At 58.9% G+C, this 26,561-nt stretch overlaps 1 protein-coding gene across 9 annotated transcripts in view; it reads left to right on the forward strand.

The window, feature by feature from the left end:
• The window catches only part of CARD11 (caspase recruitment domain family member 11), a 110,637-nt gene extending 91,527 nt beyond the window's left edge, over positions 1–19,110 (forward strand). For 6 of the 9 annotated variants that reach the window (XM_029220709.1, XM_029220708.1, XM_029220711.1 and 3 more), the window contains 14 exons: positions 1,020–1,102; positions 2,101–2,201; positions 3,218–3,270; positions 5,530–5,662; positions 6,236–6,437; positions 6,861–6,987; positions 9,256–9,496; positions 10,138–10,234; positions 10,606–10,701; positions 12,220–12,355; positions 13,144–13,323; positions 13,625–13,749; positions 15,177–15,292; positions 17,194–17,879. In XM_029220709.1, the coding sequence (XP_029076542.1) occupies positions 1,020–1,102; positions 2,101–2,201; positions 3,218–3,270; positions 5,530–5,662; positions 6,236–6,437; positions 6,861–6,987; positions 9,256–9,496; positions 10,138–10,234; positions 10,606–10,701; positions 12,220–12,355; positions 13,144–13,323; positions 13,625–13,749; positions 15,177–15,292; positions 17,194–17,398 (1,895 nt within the window). In that variant the 3' untranslated portion in view covers positions 17,399–17,879. The other 3 variants (XR_003793169.1, XR_003793170.1, XM_029220707.1) reach the window with 3 other exon arrangements.
• The last annotated feature ends 7,451 nt before the right edge of the window (positions 19,111–26,561 follow it).

The raw sequence follows: 26,561 nt of genomic DNA on the forward strand, positions 1-26,561 counted from the left end.
GCTGGGCACGGCCTCCGGAAGGGCCCCCCGGGATGGAGCAGGAAGCAGAGACATGGATGTGCAGCCTGGAAAGCGTGTGATACAGAAAGCTGTGCTGCCTCCTGGGGTCAGAGCAGGACGGCGCCAGGAACGAGCCCGCAGAGGTTGACGGCCAGGCCCGAGTTCACGGGCTTCATCCCTCCGAGGAGAGCAGGGCAGCCAGGGGTCCAGATCTGGGCTGCGCCTGGTGGGGACACCGGGGGTAGGGGAGCCCTAAGGTGGGGGCCGAGCCACTTCCCTGGTGGCCAGACCAGGTGTTTTAGGGACCTTGTACAGAAGGGAGGTGTAAAGGGCCTGGGGCCAGCAGAAGTGGAGAGGGCGTTTGTGCCCAGGAGAGGGAAAGGGGTGCAGCGGAGACGGAGCCTTGCCAGCTGCCTGACGTGGGGTGCTGGACCAGGGAGGGAACTGTGGTTCGTCCCCTCGAGGGCGCCACGGACCGGGATGCACGTGTGCAGCTGGCTGTGCACGTACACGCACACGCATGTACACGCACGCACACATACCAGCGCGTGGGGCTGTGGATGGGGAAGCTGACCGCTCCCCTGCAGCAAGACGAGGGCCGAAAGGAGTGTGCAGAAGCCCCCAGGCAGCCTCGAAGGAGCACAGGGGCTCCAGGGGCTGCGCGGGAGGCAGCACACCCAGCCCATTGGCCCCAGTCCCCAGTCGGCCTGTTTAGTGGGGACGTTCCGGCCCCAGTTCCCACTGTTCCACACGGAGTGCCAGCCGGGATGCCCACCTTGGCCCTCAAGACAGAAGGCATCGTCCAGCCTTGACGAGGCCGCCCTGGGCCTGTGTGGGGGGAGGGACGTGGTGGTGAAAAGACCCGGCTCTTCCTCAAGTGGAGGGGAGAGGAGGCCGCCCACACACACACACAGGACGGCCCCAGGGACGCAGTGCCCCAGGGGCTCTCACTGACCCTGCCCTCCCCGTTCTCCCCCGCCCCTTCCGTCTGCTCCTCCTGCCCGATTCGCCGAGGACAGGGAGGGGACACGAAGAAGACGTCACGGACGCCAGCCCCAGCTCCTCCGGGTCGCTGCCCATCACCACCTCCTTCTCCAAGATGGTGAGCAGGGCCCTCACCGCTGCTCCCCGTTCCGGCTCGGAGCTCGGGCCGGGCCCCCCACCCCGGCCTCGCCCGCCCCGCGGGCCCGGCCCGCTTGCTTTCCTCGCCCAGGGCTGCAGCCCAGGCCCTGCTTGATGTCTCCTGGCCTCGCAATGTATTTTCACCTTCTTGCCGCCTCCTTTCCCAATTTAACACTCGGTGGGCAGAAGAGACGGGCCTCCGCAGGGCTGCGGCGAGTTGCACAGGCGGCTGACGATCCTGCTGCCGCTTCTCAGCCCCTGGCGACTCCGGCAGCTGGAGGTGGGCAGCCGGCGGGGGCCGGAGAGGCAGAGCAAGGCCTGCCCGGCACCCGCGCGCCTCCCTCCAGCCCATCTGGGCAGAGCGGTGTCACTCCCCCTAGCCAGGCAGCAGGAGGCGTGGGATTAGAATTTCTAACCCCGAGGGGAAGCCCTGGGAAGCTGGTCAGCTACTCCAGCATCAGGCCCTGGAGGAGAGAGACGTGATAAGGAATGGCCCCTGTCTGAGCCCAGCTCTGGGAGGGGAAATCCCAGGCACTCAGTTCAGGCAGCCCTTGCCAGGAGCCAGCGGGCCTCGTCTCAAAGGGCCACCCTCCAGCAGCCGAGCTGTCTGCGTGGGCCTCCGCCAGCCCCTAAGGTCTTCCTCTCGTCCAGAGCAGGTGCCCAAGGCTGGGCAGTTCTGGGGACAGAGAACCCCGCCTGTGCTGGGCACAAACAAGGACCGTCTCTCGGGCTCCCACCCGCCTCCCCGCTTCCTGTTCCCGGGGCGAGCAGATGTGCACCAGGCTTGGTGGCTTCGGCTGCCCCAGGCTGAGCACGAGCCTTCTTCGGCCAAGGTCGCCGCTGAGAACCAGCTTGCGGGCGCACACTGCCTGTGTAGCAGGCGGGGACGCATCTGATTTAAATTTAGTCTGTGTGTATATAACATTTATGCCCGCGGAGGCGCAGCTCCCTGTAACACATCTGTGTGTGCGTTTGAAGCAGCCCCATCGAAGCCGTTCCAGCATCATGTCAATCACGGCCGAGCCCCCAGGAAACGACTCCATCGTCAGACGCTGTAAGGAAGATGCGCCTCATCGGAGGTGGGTGACAGGTGGAGGGAGGGGGCGGGACATTTTCCTGGTGCTTGTTGCGCCGCTCGACACTTAACTAACTCGGCAGTCCTTAAGGGAAGCTTGCAATAAAGGCAGGATGGTGCCCATTTTACAGATGAGCAAGCTGAGGCTCAGAGAAGGGACATGGCTTTCCCAGGGCCCCCCAGCTAGCTAGCAAATGATGAAACCAACATCGCTTTGCCCCCTGCTACCGAGAAATCAGCTTTCTCCATCCCATGGTTCCAGAGCTTGGCTTTTTCTGCCAAAGAGTGAGAGACCCTGTGAATGTCCCCCTCATTGCTACTGTCTCTCCCCTTTCCTCACCTCGTGGAGGCCATCAGTGTCCCCATTGTGGAGACCGCAGTAGAGATATGCCTGGGCATCCAGATGTTTCCAGTCACCAGATATTTAGCATCGTACGTTCAGAGTCAGAGGTTGGTGGTGGTTCCTAGAAGGGCCAGGCCAAGGAGTGGCCGGCGGGGCTGGATCTCCATCTTGGGTCCTGCCAGCCACCTGGCTTGGGCCTCATTACTGCATCACAGGAACCACACAGGAGCAGCTTAGAACTCTTGGAACATGTGCCTCACTCCCGTCCTGTCCTGTCTGAGGGAGGCTCAGCTGTTTGGGCCCGTCACACAATGCAGCCCGTCCGAATATAAACGCTATTAGGCACTCTGCATCCAGGGAGAGGAATGAGTGGGAAGTAGCAGGTGGGGCTGTCGGGGACTCTGCTCAGCGGCTCTTCGTGTCCGTCCTCACACCAGCTAATGCGGCCTCTGCAGGCTCTGGGGCCGCCCTGCCCTCCCAGCAAAGCACCCAGCCTCGTGCAGCCCTCCCATGGCCCACAGCCCTCCACCCACCTGCCGACCTTCCTCTCCCACCCATCCTGCCCTCTCAGAACCACAGCCTCTCAGACAGCCAGAACGTTCGGGAAGCCTCGCTCTCCCTTGCCCACCTGCACACACAGTCAGGAGAGCTCTCCTGTCCCCCCTTATGTCTTGCAGCACAGTTGAAGACGACAATGACAGCGGTGGCTTCGATGCCTTAGATCTTGACGGTGGGTACCCAGCAGGTCTGAGAGGCATTACAGGTGTGGCAGCCACGTCGGCCCCATCCTGACCTTCCAGCAGGGCCTGCCTGGGGCGAAGCCTGGCACACAGTAGGTCCTCAGGAAACGTGTGCAGAGTGGATTCCGAGAGGGCTGTCTGTGCACAAGGAAGACAGGCCTCTGCCCGTTGAGTGGCTCGGGCCGGGAGGCGCCTGAGGAGCCTGTCCTTTGTTCCGCAGACAGTAGGAGCCATCCCGATGCTGAGTGCAGAATCAGAGTTAGGTCTGGGTTTTTAAGAAAGCATAGCTCTCGTGGTTGCAGCCAAGCACTGTGATCCAGTCCGGTGACTCTCAGCAGCTGTTTTCAGGGATGCTGTCGTCGTCCTTGTTTTGCAGATGAAGAAACAGAGTCTTAGGGAGACTAAGGAGCGCTGGGGTGGAGGAGGGACTGGAAGCAGGGGGACCTCTTAAGAAGCCAGGTGTTAACTAAGCTGTTAACCAACCTCGGCGGGACGAGTGGCAGGCATGGGGCTGGGGCCCTGGGATGGAGATGGGGCGGCAATTAAGGTTGGTTTTCATCCCCTGAAACTGTAGGTGTGGGGCAGGCAGGCACTGGGGAGACTGGAGGGGCTGTGGTAGCCCTGAACCCGACCCACGGGCAGAGCTGGTATGATGGAGGGGATATTCCCTCGGCCCAGCATGTTGCCACGCAGAGCCAGAAACGAAGGCTCCGTCTCCAGGAAGTAAGCATGCACGCAGCACCCGCCAGCCACCACCCCTTACAGCCGCGAGGCCCAGCACACGTTGAGTTCCTGCACCTCACCAGGCCCTGTTACAGCTGCATGGGACACAGAACCTGTGTCCCTGAGTTCTTGCTGTAGCAGAGACTGTGGTGGCATAGTTGAGGACCAGTGGGGAGACCCATGCAGATTTGCAGACCTGAGCTGCTTTTTTTTTTTTGGCGGTACGCGGGCCTCTCACTGTCGTGGCCTCTCCCGTTGCGGAGCACAGGCTCCAGATGCGCAGGCGCAGCGGCCATGGCTCACGGGCCCAGCCGCTCCGCGGAATGTGGGATCTTCCCAGACCGAGGCACGAACCCGCATCCCCTGCATCGGCAGGCGGACTCTCATCCACTGCGCCACCAGGGAAACCCCTATTTATTTATTTTATCATGTATTTATTTTGGCTGCGCTGGGCCTTAGTTGCAGCATGCGGGATCTTTTAGTTGCAGCACGCAGACTCTTAGTTGCAGCATGTGGGATGTAGTTCCCAGACCAGGGATCAAACCTGGGCCCCCTGCATTGGGAGAGTAGGGTCTTACCCACTGGTCCACCAGGGAAGTCCCCAGACCTGAGCTTCTGACTGGATGGACAGGAGGGAGAAGAACAGGTAGGGTTCCGGCTTCTCGGGAGATGGCTCGGCGCCTTGGGATGGTGGCAGCGTCCTCGGGCCCCGAGGAGCTGGCAGCATGGAGCCGGGCTCAGAATCCTCCGGGTGTGGCCCGCCAGCCCCCTCGGTTCCAGGGCTCCCACCAGCCTGCCTCCACCCCTCGCCAGCTCAGGCTGCCAGCAGATAAAATGAAAGATTAGTGGCTCTTCTTAATTGGTGACCAGCAGCAGCTTTCAAGTGTTAAAGAGAGGTCGGCACCTAATCGAGGCTGGGTGATGGGAAGAGCTCCAGGGGTTTGGAAAGGGGAGAGCTGGGAAGAGAATTCTGGGCAGCCGTCCAGAGCGTTTTGCAGTGTCGGGACAAATTCTCTCTGCAGAGAAGCCTTTGTTATCAGCCCAGAGCAGGGCTTGCAGATCTCCCGTCCCAGCAGCCTGAGCTGTGCAGGGTGGGCGTGTTTCCCTGGGGCGCTCGGGGTTCCGCCGAGTTGGGAGGAGAGGGGGCTTCCTTACTCCGTCCACACGCTGGTCCTGCAGCCCCGCCCCAGACCCGCCCCAGGCCGGTAGATAGTGGCTAGACCTGAGGTCTCCAGATGAAAATTTGGACCCCGATTCCAAAGCAGAGCAAGTGCCTGCTAATGGCGGCCCCTTTCCAGATGCCCCCTGGAGGCGGGGGAATGGCTCTGAAGAAGAGGTTGCCGGGACTGGACCCTATACCCCCCAGGGCCTCCAGGACCCACTGACTGAGGCTGCTCCCTCATCCGGGGAGGGGGGAGGATTTGCCAGGAGGCAGAAAGGGAGGAGCCACCTCGGCCATGTCAGGAAGGCCGCGGGCCGCCCTCCCTCCTGCTCGGAGACCTGAAGCGTCCGTTACGCCTTCGCAGATGACAGCCACGAGCGGTTCCCCTTTGGACCCCCCTCCACCCATTCCTCCTCTTCCTCGCACCAGTCTGAGGGCCTGGACGCCTACGACCTGGAGCAGGTCAACCTCATGTTTAGGAAGTTCTCTCTAGAAAGGTACCGAGGTCACGGGAGAGGGGTGGCTGGACTGAGGGGCAGGGATGAGGTGAAGGCTGCTTTCCCCTCGATCCCCTGCAAAGGGGATCGTCCACAGCACCCGTATTCTAGAATCAGAGTCTGGGGATCATAGTGTCCCAAAGTCAGAAATCACTACCCCGGACCCCCAGCCAGGCCCATGTAGGAAGGGGCCTGCCCAGGGCCACACAGCCCGGCAGAGGCAAGGAACGGGACTCTCGTGTCGGACCGGCCCCGGGCCCCGCCCGTGACTCCCCGAAGCCCGGTGGGCTGTGCCCACGCAGCCTTCCCGGTGTGCGAGGAGGGGCCAGCAGCCCTTGCACCCGATGCAAGCAGCCGGGGCGTGTGTGACCTCCGTCTCCCGGTGGCAGTGTCTCCCGGGGCCCCTGCTTCTGGTGTGTGCCTGTGACAGCAGGAGCCGGTCGCCAGCTCTCTCCTAACGTGGCCGCTGCTGTGACTCCCCGGGGACGCTGCAGCCCAGGCCCCGCTCTCTGGGTGTCCCGGCCGGGAGTCCTAGCTACAGCTGCCTAACCCCCGTCTTATCTCCCGACGCAGACCCTTCCGGCCGTCTGTCACGTCCGTGGGGCATGTGCGGGGCCCCGGGCCCTCGGTGCAGCACACCACGCTGAGCGGCGACAGCCTCATCTCCCAGCTCACGCTGCTCGGGGGCAACGCGCGCGGGAGCTTCGTCCACGCGGTCAAGCCGGGCTCCCTGGCCGAGAAGGCCGGCCTCCGTGAGGGCCACCAGTTGCTGCTGGTGAGGGGCTGGGGGCTGGGGGAGGCAGCAGTTCTGGTTCCTCTGCACATCTGCTGCTGACAGCGCAGGGACCCCCACCCCCAAGCCTGCATTAAGCTGCGGATTCCCGGCCAGGAGGAGGGGTTGCCAGGGCGCGGGCCTGTCAGCTCCTCTCTGGAAGCCCCTCCCCGGGCCCTTCTCTCCACGACTCTTCACTCGTGTTCCTAGAGCCTGTGCACATGCACACGCACGCACACGTGCTCCGGGCGGTGGGCGGGAGGCACGTGAACCCCATTTAAGTGCGATGCTTTCTTCCCTCAGCAGCGCTGAGCTGGTCTTTGTTGAGGAGAGGTGCTTTTGTTCCCCGGCGGGGCAGTCTCACCCCCGCAGCTCCGCTCGCCTCGCCGTGGAGCCCAAGCAGGACAATGTGTCTTTGATATCTAGCTAGAAGGCTGCATCAAAGGCGAGAAGCAGAGCGTCCCCTTGGAGACGTGCACGAAGGAGGAGGTGCACTGGACCGTCCAGAGGTGCAGTGGGCCCGTCACACTGCACTACAAGGTCAACCAGGAAGGTGAAGACCCCAGGCGGGGCGGGCGGTCCCTCCCCTTGCTCATCTGCCCGTCAGGAGGACTGAGGGGGCAGGTGTGGGGCGGGAAGGGCAGGCGCGCTGACACACGTGGGCACACACCTGCCCTGGCGTGCCTCGGGCCTCTGCCCCACTCACGGTGGAGGCAGCACATCCAGCCGCGAGCAGACTGCCTGGCCAGCTCCCCGCTCTCTCTGCGAGGCTGAGGTTTGTTTTTTCTCTCTCGGGCTTCCCGGCCCTGACGTAGGCAGTGAGTCTGGGGTGACCGCCCCTGCACCCGCGGGCCCACTGAGCCGCACCGCGGCCAGGCCATCTGCTGCAGGACAGCCGGGCCTCAGCCCCTTCTCATCTGGCCCCCCAGCAGCTTTTTCAGGGTGTCTCCTCTTTCTCGACCCAGGCTCCTAGGCAGCGTCTTCCCTCTCCCTAACTCTGAGTTCTCGTTCTCACCTCTGGGTTTTTTCTTGCATGATTATCTCTGCAGCTGGGTCTTATTTTTAACCACCAGGGGCTCATGAATGTTTCAGCAGAGCACAAATAACCGCTCTTTCCCTAGCGGCTCCCCACTGCCGCCTGCTTGTCCGTGCGCCTTCCCGGCAGTGCCCGGTCAGTGTGGAAGGTGATGATGCTCTGTCCCCAGACACAGGGCCCAGCCTTCTCCTCCTGCAGGCGGGCTCCTCCCCTCTGCCAGGCCGGCATCCCAGCCCAGCAGTAAGTCTCCGGGCGCTGCCCTGCCCACCAGCCCCGGTGCCACAGAACCCAGTACGAGCAGAGCCCCCTGGCTTTGTGTAGCAGCAGCCCTGCGTCTGGAATTCAGTGGAAGAAGGGTTCCCTCTGGCAGGATCCTGTTTGTAGGGCCCATCCTCCCGGGTGGTGGAGCCCTCAGACGGTGATTGGTGTTAACCCCGCCCAGGTGGGTGGGAAGGGCCCAACCGGGAATCCCGTCTCTCCATGATCAGACAGGCCTGCTGGCTCCAGTCTCCCTGGCGTGTGAGGTGTGGGGCCTGTGAGACATAGCGTTTGAGGAGCTATTTCTGGGCCTGGCGATGAGGACTGTTCTAGCTTCCACCGTGTTATGGCTGTCTGCATGTGGGGCTGATTTCAGGATTTATGTTATGGATTTACGTCTTGGACGTTTGCTGAAAGTTACTGCATTTATTGTATTCATAGTTTTATGCCCTGCTTCCTTCCAAAAGGAGTCATAAAATTTCACACTAAAGGGCAATGGTGTTAACTAAGGTTGATACACGTGCCGTGGTCCTACCACTTCGGAAAACCATTTGGCGGTATCTCCTAAAGCTGAATGTATACACAGTGACCTAGTAATTCCACTTCTGTGAATACATCCAAGGGAAATGAGTACATACGTCCACAAAGGTGTAAGAGTGTTCATAGCAGAGGTATCCATAGTAGCTGGAAACGGGATAAATGTGCACACCAGAGAAAGGATAAATCAGCACCACGTGGAATACTCTACAGCAATGAAAAAGAACACACCGGACTTTCCGGTGGTTGGGACTTCTCCTTCTAGTGTGGCGGGGTGTGGGTTCGATCTCTGGTTGGGGAGCTGGGATCCCACATGCCTCGTGGCCAAGGAGCGGAAACATGAAACGAGGCAATATTCAATGGGGACTTTGAAAACGGTCCACACCAAAAAAAAAAAAAGAACACACGATGCTATGTTGCAGCATCGCGGTTGAAGCTCACAGGCATGACGTGCAGTGAATGCCAGACACATTCTGGCAGAAGAGCACATACCGTCTGCTTCCACGTATATGAAGCGAGGCAGAGCTCACCTGGGCTGCTGGCAGTCAGCACAGAGGTTACCCCTGCAGGGTTCTGACATGGGCATGAGGGAAGGTTCTGAGTGGTGGTTACCCAGGTCTAGACATTTGTGAACATCCATCGTGCGGAATGCTTAAGGGTGATGGGGTTTACTGCATGTAAGTTACCTATCAATCAAAGACAAAAATGATAAAACACAAGCACCGTGTATTGGTAGGGAGGGACGTGGAGATCTCAGCAGAGGTCCTAGATTTGCTGCAACTTGGCACAAAATTTCGCTCTGAGCTTCTTGGCAGCCAAGACAAAGAGAGAAAGCCATCAGTAACTCAGCTGCTCGCTCATCGGGGAGGACAGACGTTTCCCTAACCACGCCCCCGTGATGGGAGGACCGCATCACAGGGGTGTCATCCGCGGGGAGCCCAGGAGTGGGAGGCCCTTCACGGATGGGTTTTGCGTCTTCTCCTTCCACAGGGTACCGGAAGCTGCTGAAGGACATGGAGGAGGGCCTGATCACGTCGGGGGACTCCTTCTACATCCGGCTCAACCTGAACATCTCCAGCCAGCTGGACGCCTGCTCCATGTCCCTGAAGTGCGATGACGTCGTGCACGTCCGTGACACCATGTACCAGGACAAGCACGAGTGGCTGTGTGCGCGGGTCGACCCCTTCACGGACCACGACCTGGACATGGGCACCATCCCCAGCTACAGCCGGTGAGACCGAGGGGGCCGTGCAGCTCGGCAGAGGGGCTCACGGCGGGGAGCCTTTGCCTGCCGACCAGCGACCGCCCCCATTCCCTCCTCCTCTTTGAAGCCCCCCAGGAATGTTGCTCTCTTAAATCCCGTTGCTTCACTAAATCCCAGAGCGCCGTCTTTCCGTCATTACTGGACAGCTTAGAGCCTGAGTTTATGCTTCCTGTGTTCGATGGTCATCTTTTCCGTAGCCCATCTCCCCAACGTCGTTCTGTAATTATATAGCAGTAGCCGCTGAGGGCTGAGCATCAGCCTGCCCCTGGTTAGACGCCCCGGACATCCATAAAGCATCCACAGACTCTGACTCTGCTGCCCAGGCCAGCCCTGCAAGGCCAGCCTCAGTAGACCCAATTTACAGATGAGGAAACCGAGGCTCAGAGAAGTTAAGCGACTTTGCCCCAGTACCAAGATGAGTCAGTGCCAGAGGCAGGATTCAAGCCCAGATGCTCAGTGCCCAGTCCCTCCCTGGTGTACCCCTGGGGCTCAGAGCTCACACCCTGCATAGAGCCCCTGCCCGGGCCAGGCCCCCGCCGGCTTCCCCAGGCTCGGCCCTGGGGTCCCTCCAACCCCTGAGGCTCCGCCCTCCCCTCTCACCTCCCCAGAGCCCAGCAGCTCCTCCTGGTCAAGCTGCAGCGCCTGTTGCACCGGGGCAGCCGGGAGGAGGTGGACACGGCCCACCACACCCTGAGGGCCCTCCGGGTAGGTCACCCAGCACCCCGCCGGCTTCACACCACCTCCCGGGCCCTTTTTGGAGGGGATCCCGAGTGGGAGCCATCCGTCTCCGTGGGATGGTGGATTGCAGGGAACCGGGCTCCTTAGGGCCGCCCCCTCCAGAAGGAGCCCCACCTCTGCACCCTCCCCAGCTGCGGTGCACGCTCCCCTCGGCCGGCTCCGGTCGTTGTTGGAACAAGTCCCGAGGCCCCTCTCACCCCCTGAGCTTGCTCCCTTGTCGGGAGTGCTTTGATCCACGACGGGATCCCCGCGAGCACAGAGCGGGGCTGGGAGCCGTCTCCCGTTCTCAGCGGCATCAGTATGCCGGCGGGTCTGACCGGTTGATAAACTGATTTCAGAACACCCTGCAGCCCGAAGAACCACTTCCCCCTGCGGACCCCCGGGTCAGCCCCCGCCTCTCACGAGCGAGTTTCCTTTTCGGCCAGCTCCTTCAGGTAAAGCTCTCGGAGCGCTTGCTGACCTGCAGCCACGTTTTGCCGTAGCCCTGCCCTCTCCCTACCGAGAAGAGGAGGCTGTATCAGAACAGCAGTGCTCTGTGTTTGTCCCCCACTTGCAGCTTTTCACGGCACCTTACATCTTCCGTCCCATTTTATCCTCACAGTGACAGGTCGGTAGACAGTCTGCACCTGTTGGAAGCAAACCTCACTTTCATAAAAGATTTGAGCAAACTTAGGGCTAAAAGAAACTTAAACATCTTAGTTGCTCAAATATTAGTGGAAAAGTGAGGAGAGGAAAACAAACATTCCAGATATCCAGGTCCTCAGATTGAGCATTAAATTTATCTCTGAGCATCCTAGCAGCCAGGGAAGAAAGGGAAACCCAGCAGAGTCTTTATATCTTACCTGGTGCCGAAACGTTTTAGCTCTTTGGAAGCAGGAAAAATGTTTCCCTTGTACTTGATTCTAAGAGGTTCTTTTTCTTTTTCTTTTTGGCACGGATCATTATACGAGGAACATTGAACAGCCTCATGGGTGATGTGTTCAGAAGTGATTTCACATAAACGCAGAAGCATTCCATGCAGCCTTTTTCTCTATCACCAGTTCACAAAAGCTGAGAGTACTATTAAGATGTAGCCCCGCAAGGATGTTCCCGTGTTGGCTCTGTGCTAATTAGGCCCCAGCAGAGCTAGTGTGTCACTCCACTGCTCCATCCTAATGTTGGAACATGGGAAACCCAGAGAAATGGTTCACAGTGTGACCCTAAAACCCAGGTAGAGGCAAACAGGTAGCAGAAAGACACGGAGGTGGAAGGGAACCCTGGTGAAGTCCGAGGCACCCCTGACGGCAGGACCACGTGAGACCACACTTTTTTGTGCCCACACATCACGCATGAGTCCAAAACCCTGAGTTTTTGGGTGATTTACTCGAAGGCCAGTTAACAACAGAGCAGGGCTGACATCCCAGCTCCCTGGACTTTCCTCCCTGCAGAGGGAGGGCGTGGAGAGTCTCAAAGTAGCCCAGGGAGTATGGTGTCCACCGCTGGGCATCCCCTTCCACCCTCCAGGACTCAACTCTGAATGGTAGAAGGGCGCAGGCACTCCCCCGGAAGACTCGGGGTTGCCGAGGCAGGGGGTGAAGTCACCTGCACCCCCCACCGGGTGGGCCGTTTTGGGGGCGGCCAGGGGTCTTCCACAGCCAGAGCGCTCCAGGCCTCACAGTGCCCGTGGATCCCCTAGATGTGGGTGGGATTGCAGGGGGGCTCCGTTGAGGGCCTGCTTGGGACCAGCCCTCTGGCAGCTTACGCCCAGCCGGGAAAGAGAGTGTGAACATTTGTTCGCTTCCTTGTCTACTGACGGCGCCCAGACAGCTAAAGAACTTGCGCCACCTGCTAGGTGTCCCCTGTGTTGAGAGGGGGCGTGACTGACCCAGGCGCCCGGGGCAGAGCCCGGATCTGAATGGAGGTCTCCAGAGCCCGAGTTACGCCTTCCTCCACCCCCACCCCTCTGTCCGCAGTTCGTCAGCAGGTCCGAGAACAAGTACAAGCGAATGAACAGCCACGAGCGCGTGCGCATCGTCGCGGGGAGCCCGCGGGGGAGCCTGGCCCGGTCCTCGCTGGACGCCACGAAGCTCCTGACCGAGAAGCAGGAAGGTGTGGTGCCAACCACCCAGCCCCTCCCCGCCCCATGCACGCGCGGCGGCCTCAGGGGTCTGGGCGGGCCGCGGGGGCCCCCGAGGGTGGGGCTGGGACGTCTCCTCCCTCCAAAGCAAGGGTAGCGCCTGGGGAGGAGCTGCCCGGCCCTGGCCAGGAGGACCGACAGCCACCCGGGCGCATCCTGCCAAGTTCCCCCGACCGACGCCCGCCGTACTTGGTTTGAGCCCAGACGCCCGTGTTATTTGGAGCTGTTTGCTCTGAAGCGTTTACCTATTGATTCTCTCCCCGCTGAGCGCCGACCGCCATTTATCGTGAAGCCAGCGAGGGGCCTCCCGGTGCGCAGTCCCCTGTGGAAGGCCCTGCCGGCGGCGAGCAAGCCCTCCCAGGGCCACGCTGGCCCCGGCGCTGATGGTAACGAGGGCCAGGGGCGCCTCTCCACTCCAGCCTCAGCCCAGGCCCTCCCTGGACAGCTTAGCCCCTGGAGTGTGTTACACGCTTCTTGCCGGCGCCTCCTGGCCTGTGAGCAGGGCCGTCTCCCTGGCCCAGCACTGTTGGCCCAGCTCCCAGAACAGAGCCCGGTCCACAGGTCACTCCGTAAACTTGCCTGGATGGCGGAAGGGCGTCCTGGGCCGCCGGCTTGTGTCGATTTGTGTGGCGGGTCTTGAGAACTAGCCCCGGGTGTCCCATCCCCGCTCCCAAATGGTTTTCAAGGCTCCATGGAGCCAAGAGGGCACCCGGGCTGCCCCTGCCCCAGGCAGTACCAGCCCTTCCCTGTCCCCTCCCAGAGCTGGACCCCGAGAGCGAGCTCGGCAAGAACCTCAGCCTGATCCCCTATAGCCTGGTGCGCGCCTTCTACTGCGAGCGCCGCCGGCCCGTCCTCTTCACGCCCACCATGCTGGCCAAGGCGCTGGTCCAGAAGCTGCTCAACTCGGGGGGCGCGATGGAGTTCACCATGTGCAAGCCGGGTGAGCCCCCCGCTGCAGGCTGCCCTCCTTTCCCCTCCCCCGCCGCCTGCATCAGGGCCTCCAGAGCCGACGGAAGGGTGTGGGTGGCTGGCTGCCGTGGGGCCTGTAAAGTGGGACCCTGACCTTGCCCTCAATTGAGAAGCCTCGGGGTCTAGTGGAGGAGACGAGATTCACTTCCATGTGGCCAGAGAGGGATCAGACGTGCAGCGCTGTCGAGCCCAGGAAGCAGGGCGGGGCCTGGACGGGACAGTCGGCCCGAGACCACCTGTGCCGCCCTCAGGACTGGCCCCTCTCCCCACAGATGTTGTCACGAGAGACGAGTTCCTCAGAAAGCAGAAGACAGAGACCATCATCTACTCCCGAGAGAAGAACCCCAACTCCTTTGAATGTGTCGTGCCCGCCCACATCGAGGCTGTGGCGGCCAAGGTGAGGCCGGCTGGAGGCTGACAGGGCTTGTGAGCCACCTGCGCCATGGAGAGGGCGATGCTCTCACCTCGCCGCGGGTGAACCTTCTTCCTCTCTCCCTCTACCACGTGCTAACGTCTCCAAGCCCTGTCCTGCGGGGTTGGAGGAACCTCCTCTGTTTCTGAGGGCTTCCTGGTGGTGGTCCTCTGGTCTGCGTCGTTCAGGGATGTGTGTGCGCCTGGCGGTGATAACAGGGGCCAGAGGTAGCGAGCAAGAGGGCGACAGGCACCGTGGTCGCCAAGTGGGGGAAGTGGACCATCAGAAGGCTTCTTGGCAGTGACGCAGAAAAGGCGTTTGCACGCAGTCTGGAGTCTGCTGGAGCCAGGCTTTGAGACCCTGGCCAGCCCTGAGCGTGGAGTTCTTCCTCGCTCCAGGGCTGGATGAAGGCGGGGTTCTCGGCCCACGAGGATGACCACGGCCCCGGAGTCTGGGACGGTGACCTGGGGGACGGCAAGAGCAGGAGTCCAGCCGGAGATTCCGAACTTGCCGCCCAGCCGATGGTCACTCCCGCCCCCTCTCGCATCGTCACACGGATCGAAGCACGGGCAGAGCTGTCGGCCCGCCTTGAAGCGTTTGCTGGGTATTAAAGCTTAGGGAATCGTGACAGCTGGAGCCGATGGACAGTGAGTGGGCAGGGCTGGAGCTGAGAACATTCTGGCTGCGAAGGGGTTCCCATCCAGGAATCCGTGCTGTTAGAAATCCAGCAGCGGCTCTGCTGGCAAGACAGGAGCGGTGGCCGGGGGCACAGGGGCCTGGGGCTGGCCATCTCTGCCACTGGACCTGGGTGCTGGTTCCACCAGCACGTTCACTTTGTGAAAATCCACTGAGCTGCAGGCTTAGGAGCACGTGCACTTTGCTATATTCAAGTTCTGTCTCAGTGCAGAGGTTTAGGTGGCACCTTCAGCAAAACAGGGATCGTCCTTCTTCAGAAACGACGCGTTCTCAGGCCCCAGGGAGTCGTGCTTGAGAGCCCTTACATCCTCCCCGGACCATCCAGCCGCCTCACCTTCCCTGTGTTTTCCACCCACCCCGTCCTAGTACCCAGAGCGCCTCCGCAGGCAGAATAGAGGAGCAGGTGTTCTCCACACTGACTTGGGTTTTTATTAAGACTCACGCACACTGCCTGATTCACCCCGGGCTGGGTGCCGGGGCTCTGCCAGCACCCATCCCTGTGCAGGGAGAGCCAGGTCTCCGGACGGGGGGCCTTGTCTCTCAGAGGTTGGGTTCTGCCTGGCTCGTTCTCTGGTTCAGCGGGGGGGCACGCGGGGCTGTCTCGCCCCTGGCTCTGTCCCGTGGAGCCAGACCCTGCCCGGTGGACCCGCCCCAGGCACCCACACGGGCCGAGGAGGCAATGGGCCCCCGCTGACCGCCGGCCACTGTGTCTGCAGAACAAGCACTGCCTGCTGGAGGCCGGGATCAGCTGCACCAGGGACCTGATCAAGTCCCGCATCTACCCCATCGTGCTCTTCATCCGGGTGTCGGAGAAGAACATCAAGAAGTTCAGGTAGGGCTCCGGGACCCCCCGCAGGGGCCCTAAAGCACCCCTGCACTCCCCGACCTCACCAAGCCCCTGGGGCTCCCGCCAAGAACAGCTGGCTGTGTTGGGCCCACCCCCTCCCCCGAGCATCCCTTTAGTGAACCCTTATCGAAGGTCAGTCCCCGGACCAGGGGGACATGGCCCTGACCCCTCCAGCAATGGAAACAGTAACACACGCACGCACACACACACACGCGCGCGCGCGCAAAACGCGTCCAGGAGGATGGGTGCCGGGAGGGATGGGGGCGCCCTGGGACCCAGGTGGTCCGGGAAGCCAGCATTGGAGCAGGACCCACCACGGCGAGGCCAGGCCGGGCAGGTGCAGAGGGCACAGCTGGCGCCCAGACCCCGAGGCGGGGATGGCCCAGAGGAGGCCAGTGTGTTGGGCAGAGCGGTGAGAGGTGACTGGGGCCGAAGGGGGTCCAGACCACACCGGGCCGTGTCGGCCACGGAAAGACGTGACGTCTCCTTCTGAGTGAGACGGGAGCTACTGACGGTTTTGAGGAGTGACTTAATCTAATAAGGGATGTAAAGGCCCCGCTGGCTGCTGCGTTGAGACACAGGCATCGTGACAACCCACACGAGGGGTAGTGATGCTGGGACCACATCCTGTCTGGCGGGCGATGAGGAAAGGCCCGATTCAGGGTCCGTGTTCAAAGTCGGGCCTGTGTGATTGTTGAAGGGTTAGCGGTAAGATTTGCTAGGAAGAGGAAATCAGGGTGATGCTGAGGTGGGGGAGGGGCGTGGCCTGCCTGTCACGTGGCACCATCTCTGATCCCCACCCTTCCTTGCAACACAACTGCAGCTGACACTGAGAGAGGTCAGGCCACTCCATTCTCTGCGCAAATATTTACCGAGTGCCTATTGAGTGCCGGGCCCCGGGACCCCATGAGTGAGCAAAGGAGTGCAGAGTCCCCACCTCACCACCTCCCACACGTTAGGACGGCTGCTGTCCAAAACGCATAAACTCACACCTGTTGGCCCAGATGGGGAGAAATTGGAGCCCTTGCGCACTGCTGGTTGGGAACGTAAAAGGGTGCAGCTGCCGCGGAAAACTGTAAGGAGTTTCCTCGAAAATTAAAGTAGAACTACCATGTGATCCGGAAATCACACTTCTCAGTCTCTACTCAAAAGAATTCAAAGCAGGGTCTTCAGGAGGTATTTGCACAGCCACGTTCACAGCGGCATCATTCACGGTAGCCAAAAGGTAGAAGCAACCCAAGTGTCTGCTGACAGATAAATGGATAAACAAAATGTGGTCCATCCCTACGAGAGAATGAGATTCTGCCTTAAAAAGGAAGGAGACTGACGCATGGTGAAACATGGCCGGACCTTGAGGACATGATGCTCAGTGAAACAAGCCAGACACAGAAGGACAGACACTGTGCACTTCCACTTCTACGAGGTCCCTGGGGGTGGTCAGATGCACAGAGACAGACAGTAGAGGGGTGGGTGCCAGGGGTTGAGAGGCAGGGGGAAGTGATCGTTTAATGGGTCGAGTTTCAGTTTTGCAAGACGAGAAAGTTATGGAGATGGATGCACTTCGCTGCGAATAACTTACCACTGCTGAAATGTACACTTACAAGTGGTCAGGATGGGAAATTTTATTTTACGTGTACTTTATCACAATTAAAAAGACTTTAAAAGTCCCCACCTGTTAGGATTCCCTAAGGAACAGAATAAAAGGGGACTGTGCGTAAGGTGCTAAGTGGTAGAGGCTATGGAGAAACAAAGCGGGGAAGGCAGCGTCGGTAGGGTAGGGTGCCCGGGTGGGGGGGGGGCGCGGCAGCAAGGGGTGGTCCCACAGCACGGGTCCGCCCAGCCAAGCCACGCCCCTGTGCGTCTCCCTCGCCCTTCCTCGCCCGCAGGAAGATGCTGTCCCGGCCGGAGACGGAGGAGGAGTTTCTGCGCCTGTGCCGGCTGAAGGAGAAAGAGCTGGAGGCCCTGCCGTGTCTCTACGCCAGCGTGGAGGCGGACATGTGGGGCAGCGTGGAGGAGCTGCTCCGCGTCATTAAAGACAAGATCGGGGACGAGCAGCGCAAGACCGTCTGGGTGGACGAGGACCAGCTGTGAGGCGGGGGCACCGCTGAGTCCCAACGGGACTCGGGAGGGGGCTCCGAATCCCGCGGGGCCACGCCGAGGGGCGAGGGGCGTCCTGCTGCCTAGACGGCCTGGGGGCTCAGTCCTCCGGTTGAGGGAGAAGGGAGACCCTCCAGGGAGCCCCCCGGGAGCAGATGCTGGTCGGGAGGGAGCAGGGAGCGGTCCACTCCACCCAGGGCTGACCTGCTGAGTCGGCCAGCCCTGCAGGCGTGAGTCGGGAGACAGGACCCCACGAAGGACACAGAGCCAGGTCGGAGGCCAGCGGCCCCTGGAAGCCGGAACAGCAGTTGAATGTCACGCGTGGAATAGGTGTGCTGCCCGTAGGGAGGGGACCTGAAAGCCAGGCATCCCCCAGTCCTCGGGACACAGGATATGCGCATTCCCAGGCAGAAGGGGAGGGGTGCCCTGCTGTTGTTTCTCGTGCATTAAAATTTCTCCAATTCCTTGTTTTCAACCAATTGTTTAATAGTTTGCAGAGGCTTTCAGCTCTTGCACCCTTCCTCACCTACAAACCACTCCCAGCGAGCTCAGTTCAGGCCCCGTGTCATATGCAGGGTGAAGGTAGGGTGACCGTGCATCCCAGTTTTCCCAGGACAGGCCTGATTTACAGCTGGGTTTGGGGTTGATCACTAACAGCACCCGCTCTGACTAAGATGCTTCCTGATTTGGACGATAAATTGTATCGTCACCCTGGGAAGGGCCCCCCCCCCACCTTTCATAGGCTGCCGGGAAGGTCTCACTGTCTACACCCCTGCATCCCCTGGCTGCAGCCGCAGGCTAGGCCCTCCTGACCCAGCTCCCCGGCACGTGTGCTCCGGCTCTCTGTGCAGGTAGCATCCTACGTGATGCAGCCTCGCTCCATCTTTCAGTTCAGGAAGCAGCACGTGGTCCAAGGCCCTCCGGTGGGCTTACTGCCCACGGCCCAGGAGCCACACTCCCTCCACAGCAGACAGCAAAGGCTTTATGGGCTCTAGAACCATTCTTCTTCTTGACCCTCTCAATGCAAACTTCCTGAGTACAGACCCAACAGGCACGGCCAAACCAGGCCAGCTCCAGCCTGGCACCATGGCGAGTATTCATTCAGCAGCTGGTAGGTAGCAGGCTGGGGTTCAGACCTAGGTCTGTGTGTTCATGGGAGTTGTGGGAGCAACTGCTCGTTGATAATCCACGTCTACACTGCCTTTCTCACCAACCGAATCCTGGTTTTCTCCTGGGAAACCACGCACACAGCTAAAAGACCATAGTCCCCAGCCTCCCTGGCAGCTAGAGTAATCAAAGAAATGTAAGGCAAGGTCCAGGGTAGAGACAAAGCAGACAAACAGCCCTTCCTCCCGTTTCCTGCCTAAAATACAGACGTGATGGCTGGATCTCCTGCAGTCATTTTGGATCTTGAGGTGCCCTTGAAGAGGGAGACCCTGCACGGAGGATGGTGGAACAGAAAGCCAGAGTCACTGGTGACACTTTGCAGCCCGGGACTGCTGCTTGGGTTTCTTTTACATGAGACTGAAATAAATTTTTATCTTGTATTAAATGGCTGTTATTTTGGTTCTCAGTTACTTGCAGCCTCGAGCAATTCTTAACAGACATAGTTTTGAATTGCTTTATGGTTTCAGATACCATGGACATGAGTTGATGACCCTCTGGTAGGTTTTATTGAAGATATGAATTATTAATAAAAGAACTCTTAACAAATACCTCATCCTAAAACAATAGTGTGTGTCCTGTAGCAGTTTCTAGCATTTCAACTCTTAGAAATTTCATCCGCACCACAGAGCCCTGGGAGGTATGAGTTGGGGGTGGGGGGTCCTAGGAGGGGGCCGGGTTCTCTCCTCCCTGTGATGATCCACCTCTACAGCACAGGGTCTGAGTTTACCTGGGAGTATGATGCCTTAAAAAAGTAAAAAATTCCTCCAGGGCTTCCCTGGTGGCGCAGTGGTTAAGAATCCGCCTGCCAATGCAGGGGACACGGGTTCGAGCCGTGGTCCGGCAAGATCCCACATGCTGCGGAGCATCTAAGCCTGGGCTCCACAACTACTGAGCCCATGTGCCACAACTACTGAAGCCCGTGTGCCTAGAGCCCATGCTCTGCAACAAGAGAAGGCACTGCAGTGAGAAGCCCATGCAGCGCAACGTAGAGTAGCAATGAAGACCCAACGCAGCCAAAAATAATAAAATAAATGTATTTTAAAAAAAAAAACAAATTCCTCCAAGAGCCAGTAAGTGATGCTTCTTTCTCCAAAACGGCCCCCAGAAACAAGCTGGATGTGCTGGGTCTGAAGAGGCCATGATTCCAGAGGTCCAGCTGTGATTATTTAGGGCCAGATAAACCACCACACGAGGAGATGCAGGAGCTGGAAGGTCTTCTGCTTCCGTCTTGTTAGAGCTCTAAGTCAAACAGTAAATTTTCCCCAGGCCCAGGCAATCGTGTTTCCACTTAGAAACCGTGCTTCCTTGTAAGTACTTAGAGCCAAGGGGACAGACGTGACTGGAAAGGAGTCCCGGAGTAAAAGGCCTGCTGATTTATTTAAATTTATTTATTTAACTTCAGAATTCTCAGGCTTGTGCAGGATAACCAAACCCGCAACTCGCATATAATTGGGGGGGTGGGGGGGTGGTGGACAAGCAGGGGTGAAGACAGGCCACGCTTGGAGAAAATACCTTAAAAGAATGTGTGGTGGGTTTTTTCCCCAAGTAATTTCAGCCAGGACACAGGGCTGCAGGGTTGTATATATGTTAATCAGCTGGGGTGGGAGGAGAGAAGTGAGGGACGAGTTCCGTGCCCTGGGTCACTCCTTGCACGAAAGAAAGTCGGGAGAAGGCGGTGGGAGGCGGGGTTTGTACCCCAGGGGGTCAGGCCACGTGAGGATTTCAAAGGAGACCCGTGACAGCGTCTGCTCAAGCTCTGGGCTCCCGACTGGCCTGGGAAGGAAAGGGGCCTGCGGGGCTGGGCGGTGAGGGCACGCGCGGAGCTCTCTGCAAAGTCTGGCTGCAGCTGGAATTGCCACACCAGGGCCTGCAAGCTCAGTGTTTCCTCTGGAGCCAGCCCAGGACTCCGGGAGGCTGCCCTGAGCCACGCAGTGGGGCGTGCAGCCTGCACAGCGAGCCCAGGCCCCAGGGTCTGCAAACGACCCTGTGCCAGGCGGCTAACCACTGACAAACGCTTGGTCCACCTCCAAGGGCATCAGCCACGCAGCTCAGAGCCCCAGAAAGCGTGTTGTATGTGTAGACCTACATTTTTCTCGGGAGAAAGTCCAGGCTTTCTCAGATTCCTAAGGGGTCCTGTAATCCCCATAAGATTAAGGACAATTGCTCTTGGGTTGGGCAAATATTAACAAGTTTTTGAGCTCCTACTCTGTGCCAAGCACTCCCTAAACGTTCTTCTACTTACTGATCCCAAAACTCTTCTCCATGTTATACGGGAGAAAATTGAGGCTCAGAGAGGATAAATGACTTGACCAAGGTCACACAGCTGATAGCTGGAACTCCACCCAGGCCTGGCTGATTGGCTTCCTGCAGGCTCTTCTGGATCTTCTAATTCAGAGGTGCAATTTGGGGCCCTGGTGACATCTGTGTGCCTCTCCTCTGCTCTTCCAGTGACTGGGGAAGTGGTTGGTGTCCAGGGCAGTGTCTGGTTTGGGGCCAGGTCACTCAGTGATCAGATCGAGGATGTGGATTTCCTCTCTTGGACCGAGGCAGCCTTCTCCCGCCCAGCAATACCACCTGGGCAGGCCCTGGGTTTCTACCTAATCAGGCCACAGTCTGGGGGCGAGGTGGGTGGGAATGCAGGAAAGGAATGTCTTTGAGCCCCAGTGCCATGCTGTCACGCTGCTCTCAAAAGCCACTGCATCCAAGGGCCTGGTTCTCCTGTAAGTGTGTCCATCTGGGTTGGGGTCCCCCTCCCAGCCCTGTTTCGCTCCCTCTCCGAGGTTTGTCTTTGGCAGTCCCGCCAAGGTCAACCAGGATGCTATGGCCACTTGATGGGGAGGCCCGACTCCCAATGCCCTGCTCCAGCCCATTTTATTATCCAGAGTGTTCTGCAGGGGTTCCAACAACTTCCAGAAAGCATTGCCTCTGTGCTCTGAGGGCCTGGCACCAGAAGGGGAGAAATGCAAACTCCAGAAGGGGGTGGGGGGGGGGCGCTGCTCCAGCTGAGGCTGAACCTTGGCTTTTAGTTTCAATTTCAAACCCCAGGAACCCAAACCGAAAGCAGCAGGAAGTGTTCCCCACGCCCACTGTTCTGGCTCCCACCCTCCCACCCACTCAGGCCAGCTTGCTGCCCCCAGAGGCCCGCATCCTTCTGGGGTCACCGGGCTGTGGGTAGCTGGGGAGGAGAAGAGAGCCCCCGGGGGGCAGCTCCATCCTCAAGGGGCTGTGACCAGCCTGAAAGAAGCAGCAAGTGCAGCGCACCTGCCGGGCCCGTCCCCAGGTGGTCGTGGGACACAGGGACATGAGGGCATCCACCCGTCACCTGCACGGTACCGGGAACCTCAGAGAGGGGAGAGGCTTCGAGGAAACGTGGTTCACCATCGTTTTTAATCTGGAATTTCTGTATCTATTTTTAATACAACACCCAGAGTTCAAAAGCCACACGTTCTAAAAGGCCATCCGTTTAAAATTCTCACCTCTGCCCGTCCTCGTACCCCCCATACACACAGGAAGCCACCTTTCTTAGGTCTGTGTGCCTTTCGCAGTTCTCACACACAGACGAGCGATACCCACGCCTATTCCCCTCTGCTGCACGACCGAGAGCACGTTATTCACACTGTCCTCTGCCTGCCTTTATTTATTTTATTCTTTTTACTGAAGCATGTTCCTGGGGGCTCTTTCCTTATTCCTTCTCACAGCTGTCTAGTGTCCCCTGTCTGGATCCCGGCATTGCCTCGGCTGCCCGCGTTGATGACCCAGGGAACAGCTGTGCCTCTGCATCCCTTTGCCCGGAGGCCCTGCAGGACATGCTCCCCTGAGAGGGGGTTGCAGTAGCGGGTTCCCTTGCCTGGTCCACACTGCCGTCTGCCGGGCACTGCGGGTCCTCACGGCCCGGGGCTTCTGCTGGTCACGGCCTGGCGCCCCGCTCTGGGACGCTTCCATTCGGGCCCATCGGACCCGCAGGGGCCGCTGGCTTCCGGAGGGCCGACTCGCCACCACCTTCGAGCCTCGGTTACGCTCGGAGGTTCCAAGACCGTGACACCTGGCGCTGCTCTTTGCTGCCAAACGGTGTGTGTGGTTTGTGAACTGTGGTCCCTCCCAGGGGCTCGGGGGCGTGGGGGGGGAGTTTGGTGCTGGGACCCCAGTCCACCTCCACGAGATACAGGCCGGCCCCTCCCCCATCCTCTCAGAGACACTCGTCCACACAGGCCTAAAACTGAATTCACGCCTTCACCCCACCCGTCCCTGACCCGGTCACTCAGCCAAAAACCTGGTTTTCGTTCTCTCTCTGTCTTGCCTCTCTCTGTCTTCCTGTCTCTGTTTCTGTCTCCGTTTCTCTCTCTCTCTCTCACACACACACACATACACACACACACACACACACACACACACACACACTCTCACATCACTGCATTCTCCGTCACCTCATCTCACTGATTAAACCCTTTACTGCCTACTGCATCGGCTTACCTCTCCCCTGTCCCCCGGCCACCACCCTGGTCCAGGTGGTCCTTGTCTCTCACGGGATGGCCAGGAGCCCCTCCCACACCACACTCACCACACCCAACCATATCGGCCCTGTTGCTTTTCCTCTGGACCCTGGGGCCTCACACACACTGTTCCTCTTCTCTGAAACACTGTTCCCTTCACTCTGCCTGATTAACCGCCACTCAGCCTTCAGGTGTCTGCTGAACCATCACCTCTGGGAGGTGGAGAGGCTCCCTCCCTGGCCTGAGCTGAGGTCCACGCCCTGTCACAACCCTCATCTTCCCGTGTTGGAATGACTGTCGATTGTCTGTCTTAACTGTGAGTGTCACAAAGGTGGAGAGCATGCCTGTTTCGTTCACCCCTCGCCTCCAGTGGCTGGGTGCTGGCGGCCTGCTGGGATGGACACACAATTAAGCAAGTCATTGCATTGCCATTGCAATTTCCCAGGGTCCAGCAAGGATGTTCAAGAGTGATGCGGGCCAGAATAAGGCAATAGGGACAGGTGGGGACCATGGCAAACTGGCAAACACATAATCCATCTAAAAGGGGCAGCTGGAACTCACCCCCAGTTGCTTGGTTGCATGTAAGAAGCAAGACCCTGTCTTGCCAGATCTGATTATTCAACAGAGGTGTCCCCCAATGTTCCTACAGAGTTTGGACCAGGCCACGTCAGGCATCCACCCCTGGTGCGACCAGCTGTGGGCACCAGCAGGCTGGGGTTGGGGGACTTGCCATTTGCAGAAAAGGAGTCATAAGTGGAGGCCCCCAAGGCAGTCCCACAAGCCCCAAAGACGTTCCCCACTCTGTGATTCTGGCTTTCCCTTGTGGCCTTAGCCTTCAGAGGAGAAAAAATCCAAGCAAGACACCAGAGGGATAATTTTCCATGTGGGCGACTCAGAGATGCAGCTCAGAGAGAAAAAGGGCAACACATGGCCGCACCCACTCCGTGACCTTTCCTGGGCTCACAGCTAACTTTTCTCTGGGTCCAGTTGTGTTATTGAATTTTTATGCATTTTTTAAAATGTAAACTGAAGGTGGAGGTCGCTTCTGTTCACGGGGCTCATGGGGGTCTCCAGGGAGCTGGGCCTGGCTGGGCTCCTCCTAAGGGGCCAAGTCCGCCCCTCGCAGGCCGGGTTGGGGATGCAGTTGGCCGGCCCAGAAGCCGCCGCCCTGTGCCAGGCAGCTCCCCGGCCTCTTGTTAGCAGAGCTCTGCTGAAGCAGCAGCCCCGGGGCGGGGACGCCACGGCCCACACAGGCCGCCTTCCCACACTCACATCAATTCCCCATCACCTCCCATTAATTATTTGTTCGCGCCTGCCTCTGAGCACCACTTCGGGTGAGCCCTGCGGGATCGCTGCTCCCTTTGGTTTGGGGGCCTTAGACCTCTGACCTCAAAAAAGACTCTCCAAACTAGCCGAAGAGTGCCGCCCCCTCCAGCGGACCAGTGCACCTACTGTGTGCCAGGCACATTCACGAATGTCATTTCCAAGCCCGGCACCCATCTGTGCCGGTGGCAAATATCACCCCATTTAATAGATGGGGAAACTGAGGCTCGGAGGGGCCTCGCCGCCAGGAAGGGGCAGAGCTGAGACTTGAAGAGGGAAACCTCAGGAAGCTCGTCCCAGCTGCCTGGGGCTTGCTCCAGTTTAGGGACGGGGGTCAAGGTCAGACAAAAGTCAGGGAGGCTGGAGTGCTCAGGAGGGAGCGCTGAAGAGAGAGAGGGATGCCCCCAACCCGGTGCTGAGGGGGACTGTGGGAGAGGCCACAGGTACCGAGATGCAGGTGGGTTTGCCTCCTTCCGTCCTGTCCCCTCACTGGCCACTCATCCGTGCTGACCCCCCGCCCTCACTCCCTGCACTGTCCCTGCTGCCAACAAAGCCCTCTGCCCGCAAGAGCACTTGGGCCTGGGTCCCTGGGCCCCTGGGCTTGCCCTCCATGGCAGGGCCGCGGCGAGGCGGCAGGAAGTCTGGGGCTCCCGGACGTGGGCAGAGCCGCAGCTGCCTGTGAAGGGGGTGGGGGCGCGTGGCGTGGAGGAGGAAGAGGAGAGGAGGTTTCTGGTTTGTTTGGTTACTAAAATTAGCCATTGGTGAATGAGGGGGCCGAGGGCTCACACCATTCTCTGAGCCCAGGCTGCTTCGAAACCCCAGGTGCGTGGCTAAAAATTGTATTGAAAGTTTCCGAGCCAGTCGGGGTGACTGGAAATGAATCTCTAATACAGGAATTTCTTTCTTTCCTATCACATGTCATGCTCGGTTCTGATCTTGTTTTGACCGATGCCGCATGTCTCCTCCAGCGTTTGTGTCTCTGACTGAACGTGAATGTGGGTGTGAGGCTGTGAAATTGTGTTTGCCTCAGGGTGGAGGTGGGGAGAGATGGAGAGAAGCAGAGAAACAGAAAGAGACAGACATACAGAGGAACAGAGCTCAAGACTGAAAGACCCTCATCTCCTCCAGAGCAAGGCCCGCTCTTCCCCTTCTGTGCCCCCAGCCCAAGACCTGGCACGGGGACAGCAGGCATCTCGGTGACAGGTGTGCTCAGGTGTGGCTGCACAGTGAGGGGTCCTTGGGTATCTTTAGGCCGGAGATGCAGCATCCCAGGGATGGCATGGAGACTTCTGAGTTCTAAGATAACTTTCTATGACCCACCCCAGCAAAGGGCATCTGTAAAGTGAGACTATAAAACCTGGGTGATGTACCACATGGAGTCACTGTGAGGACCAAGCAAGCTCACACAGGGAACCCTCCACTTGGCATCTCTGGCTCAGCTGTTGCTAACTGCAGGTCTAGTGAGGCCAGGGCCCCTTGGCTTCTCCAGTGGCATTTGCCCAAATTAGATGTTCAAAGCCAAACAAATGAGCCATTTCCCTCCCCAACCTATTCCTCTTCCCCCTCTGTATATGCCATCACACCCTCACCAGTCACTCAAGCTGGAAGGCTAACACTCAGCCTCAATTCATAGCTTAACCTGCTTCTCTCCAGCCCCCACCCCCGGCCAGCCCTCCTGACTGGACCACCCTCTGACTGGTCGACCAGCAGCAACTCTAACCCATTTTTGTGCCATGAACCCTTGGGCATCTGGAAACCCAGAGACTCTCTCAAAATAACATTTTTAAAAATTGAAGTATAGTTGATTTACAATATTGTGTTAGTTTCAGGTGTACAGCAAAGTGATTCAGTTATATATTTTTTTCTTTCCATTATAGGTTATTATAAGACATTGAGTAATAGAGTGCCCTGTGCTATACAGTATATCCTTGTTATTTGTCTATTTATATATAGCAGTGCGTATCTGTTAATCCCAAACTCCTAATTTATCCCTCCCCCCTTCTCCCCTTTGGTAACCGTAAGTTTGTTTTCTATGTCTGTGAGTCTGTTTCTGTTTGTAAATAAGTTCATTTGTATCATTTTTTAGATTCCACATATAAGTGATATGATATAATATTTGTCTTTGTCTGACTTCACTCAGTATGATAATCTCTAGGTCCATCCATGTTGCTACAAAT

Source organism: Monodon monoceros, unplaced genomic scaffold, assembly GCF_005190385.1.
Source record: "Monodon monoceros isolate NGI ecotype Baffin Bay Population unplaced genomic scaffold, NGI_Narwhal_1 Super_Scaffold_13, whole genome shotgun sequence".
NCBI classification, from domain to species: Eukaryota; Metazoa; Chordata; class Mammalia; order Artiodactyla; family Monodontidae; genus Monodon; species Monodon monoceros.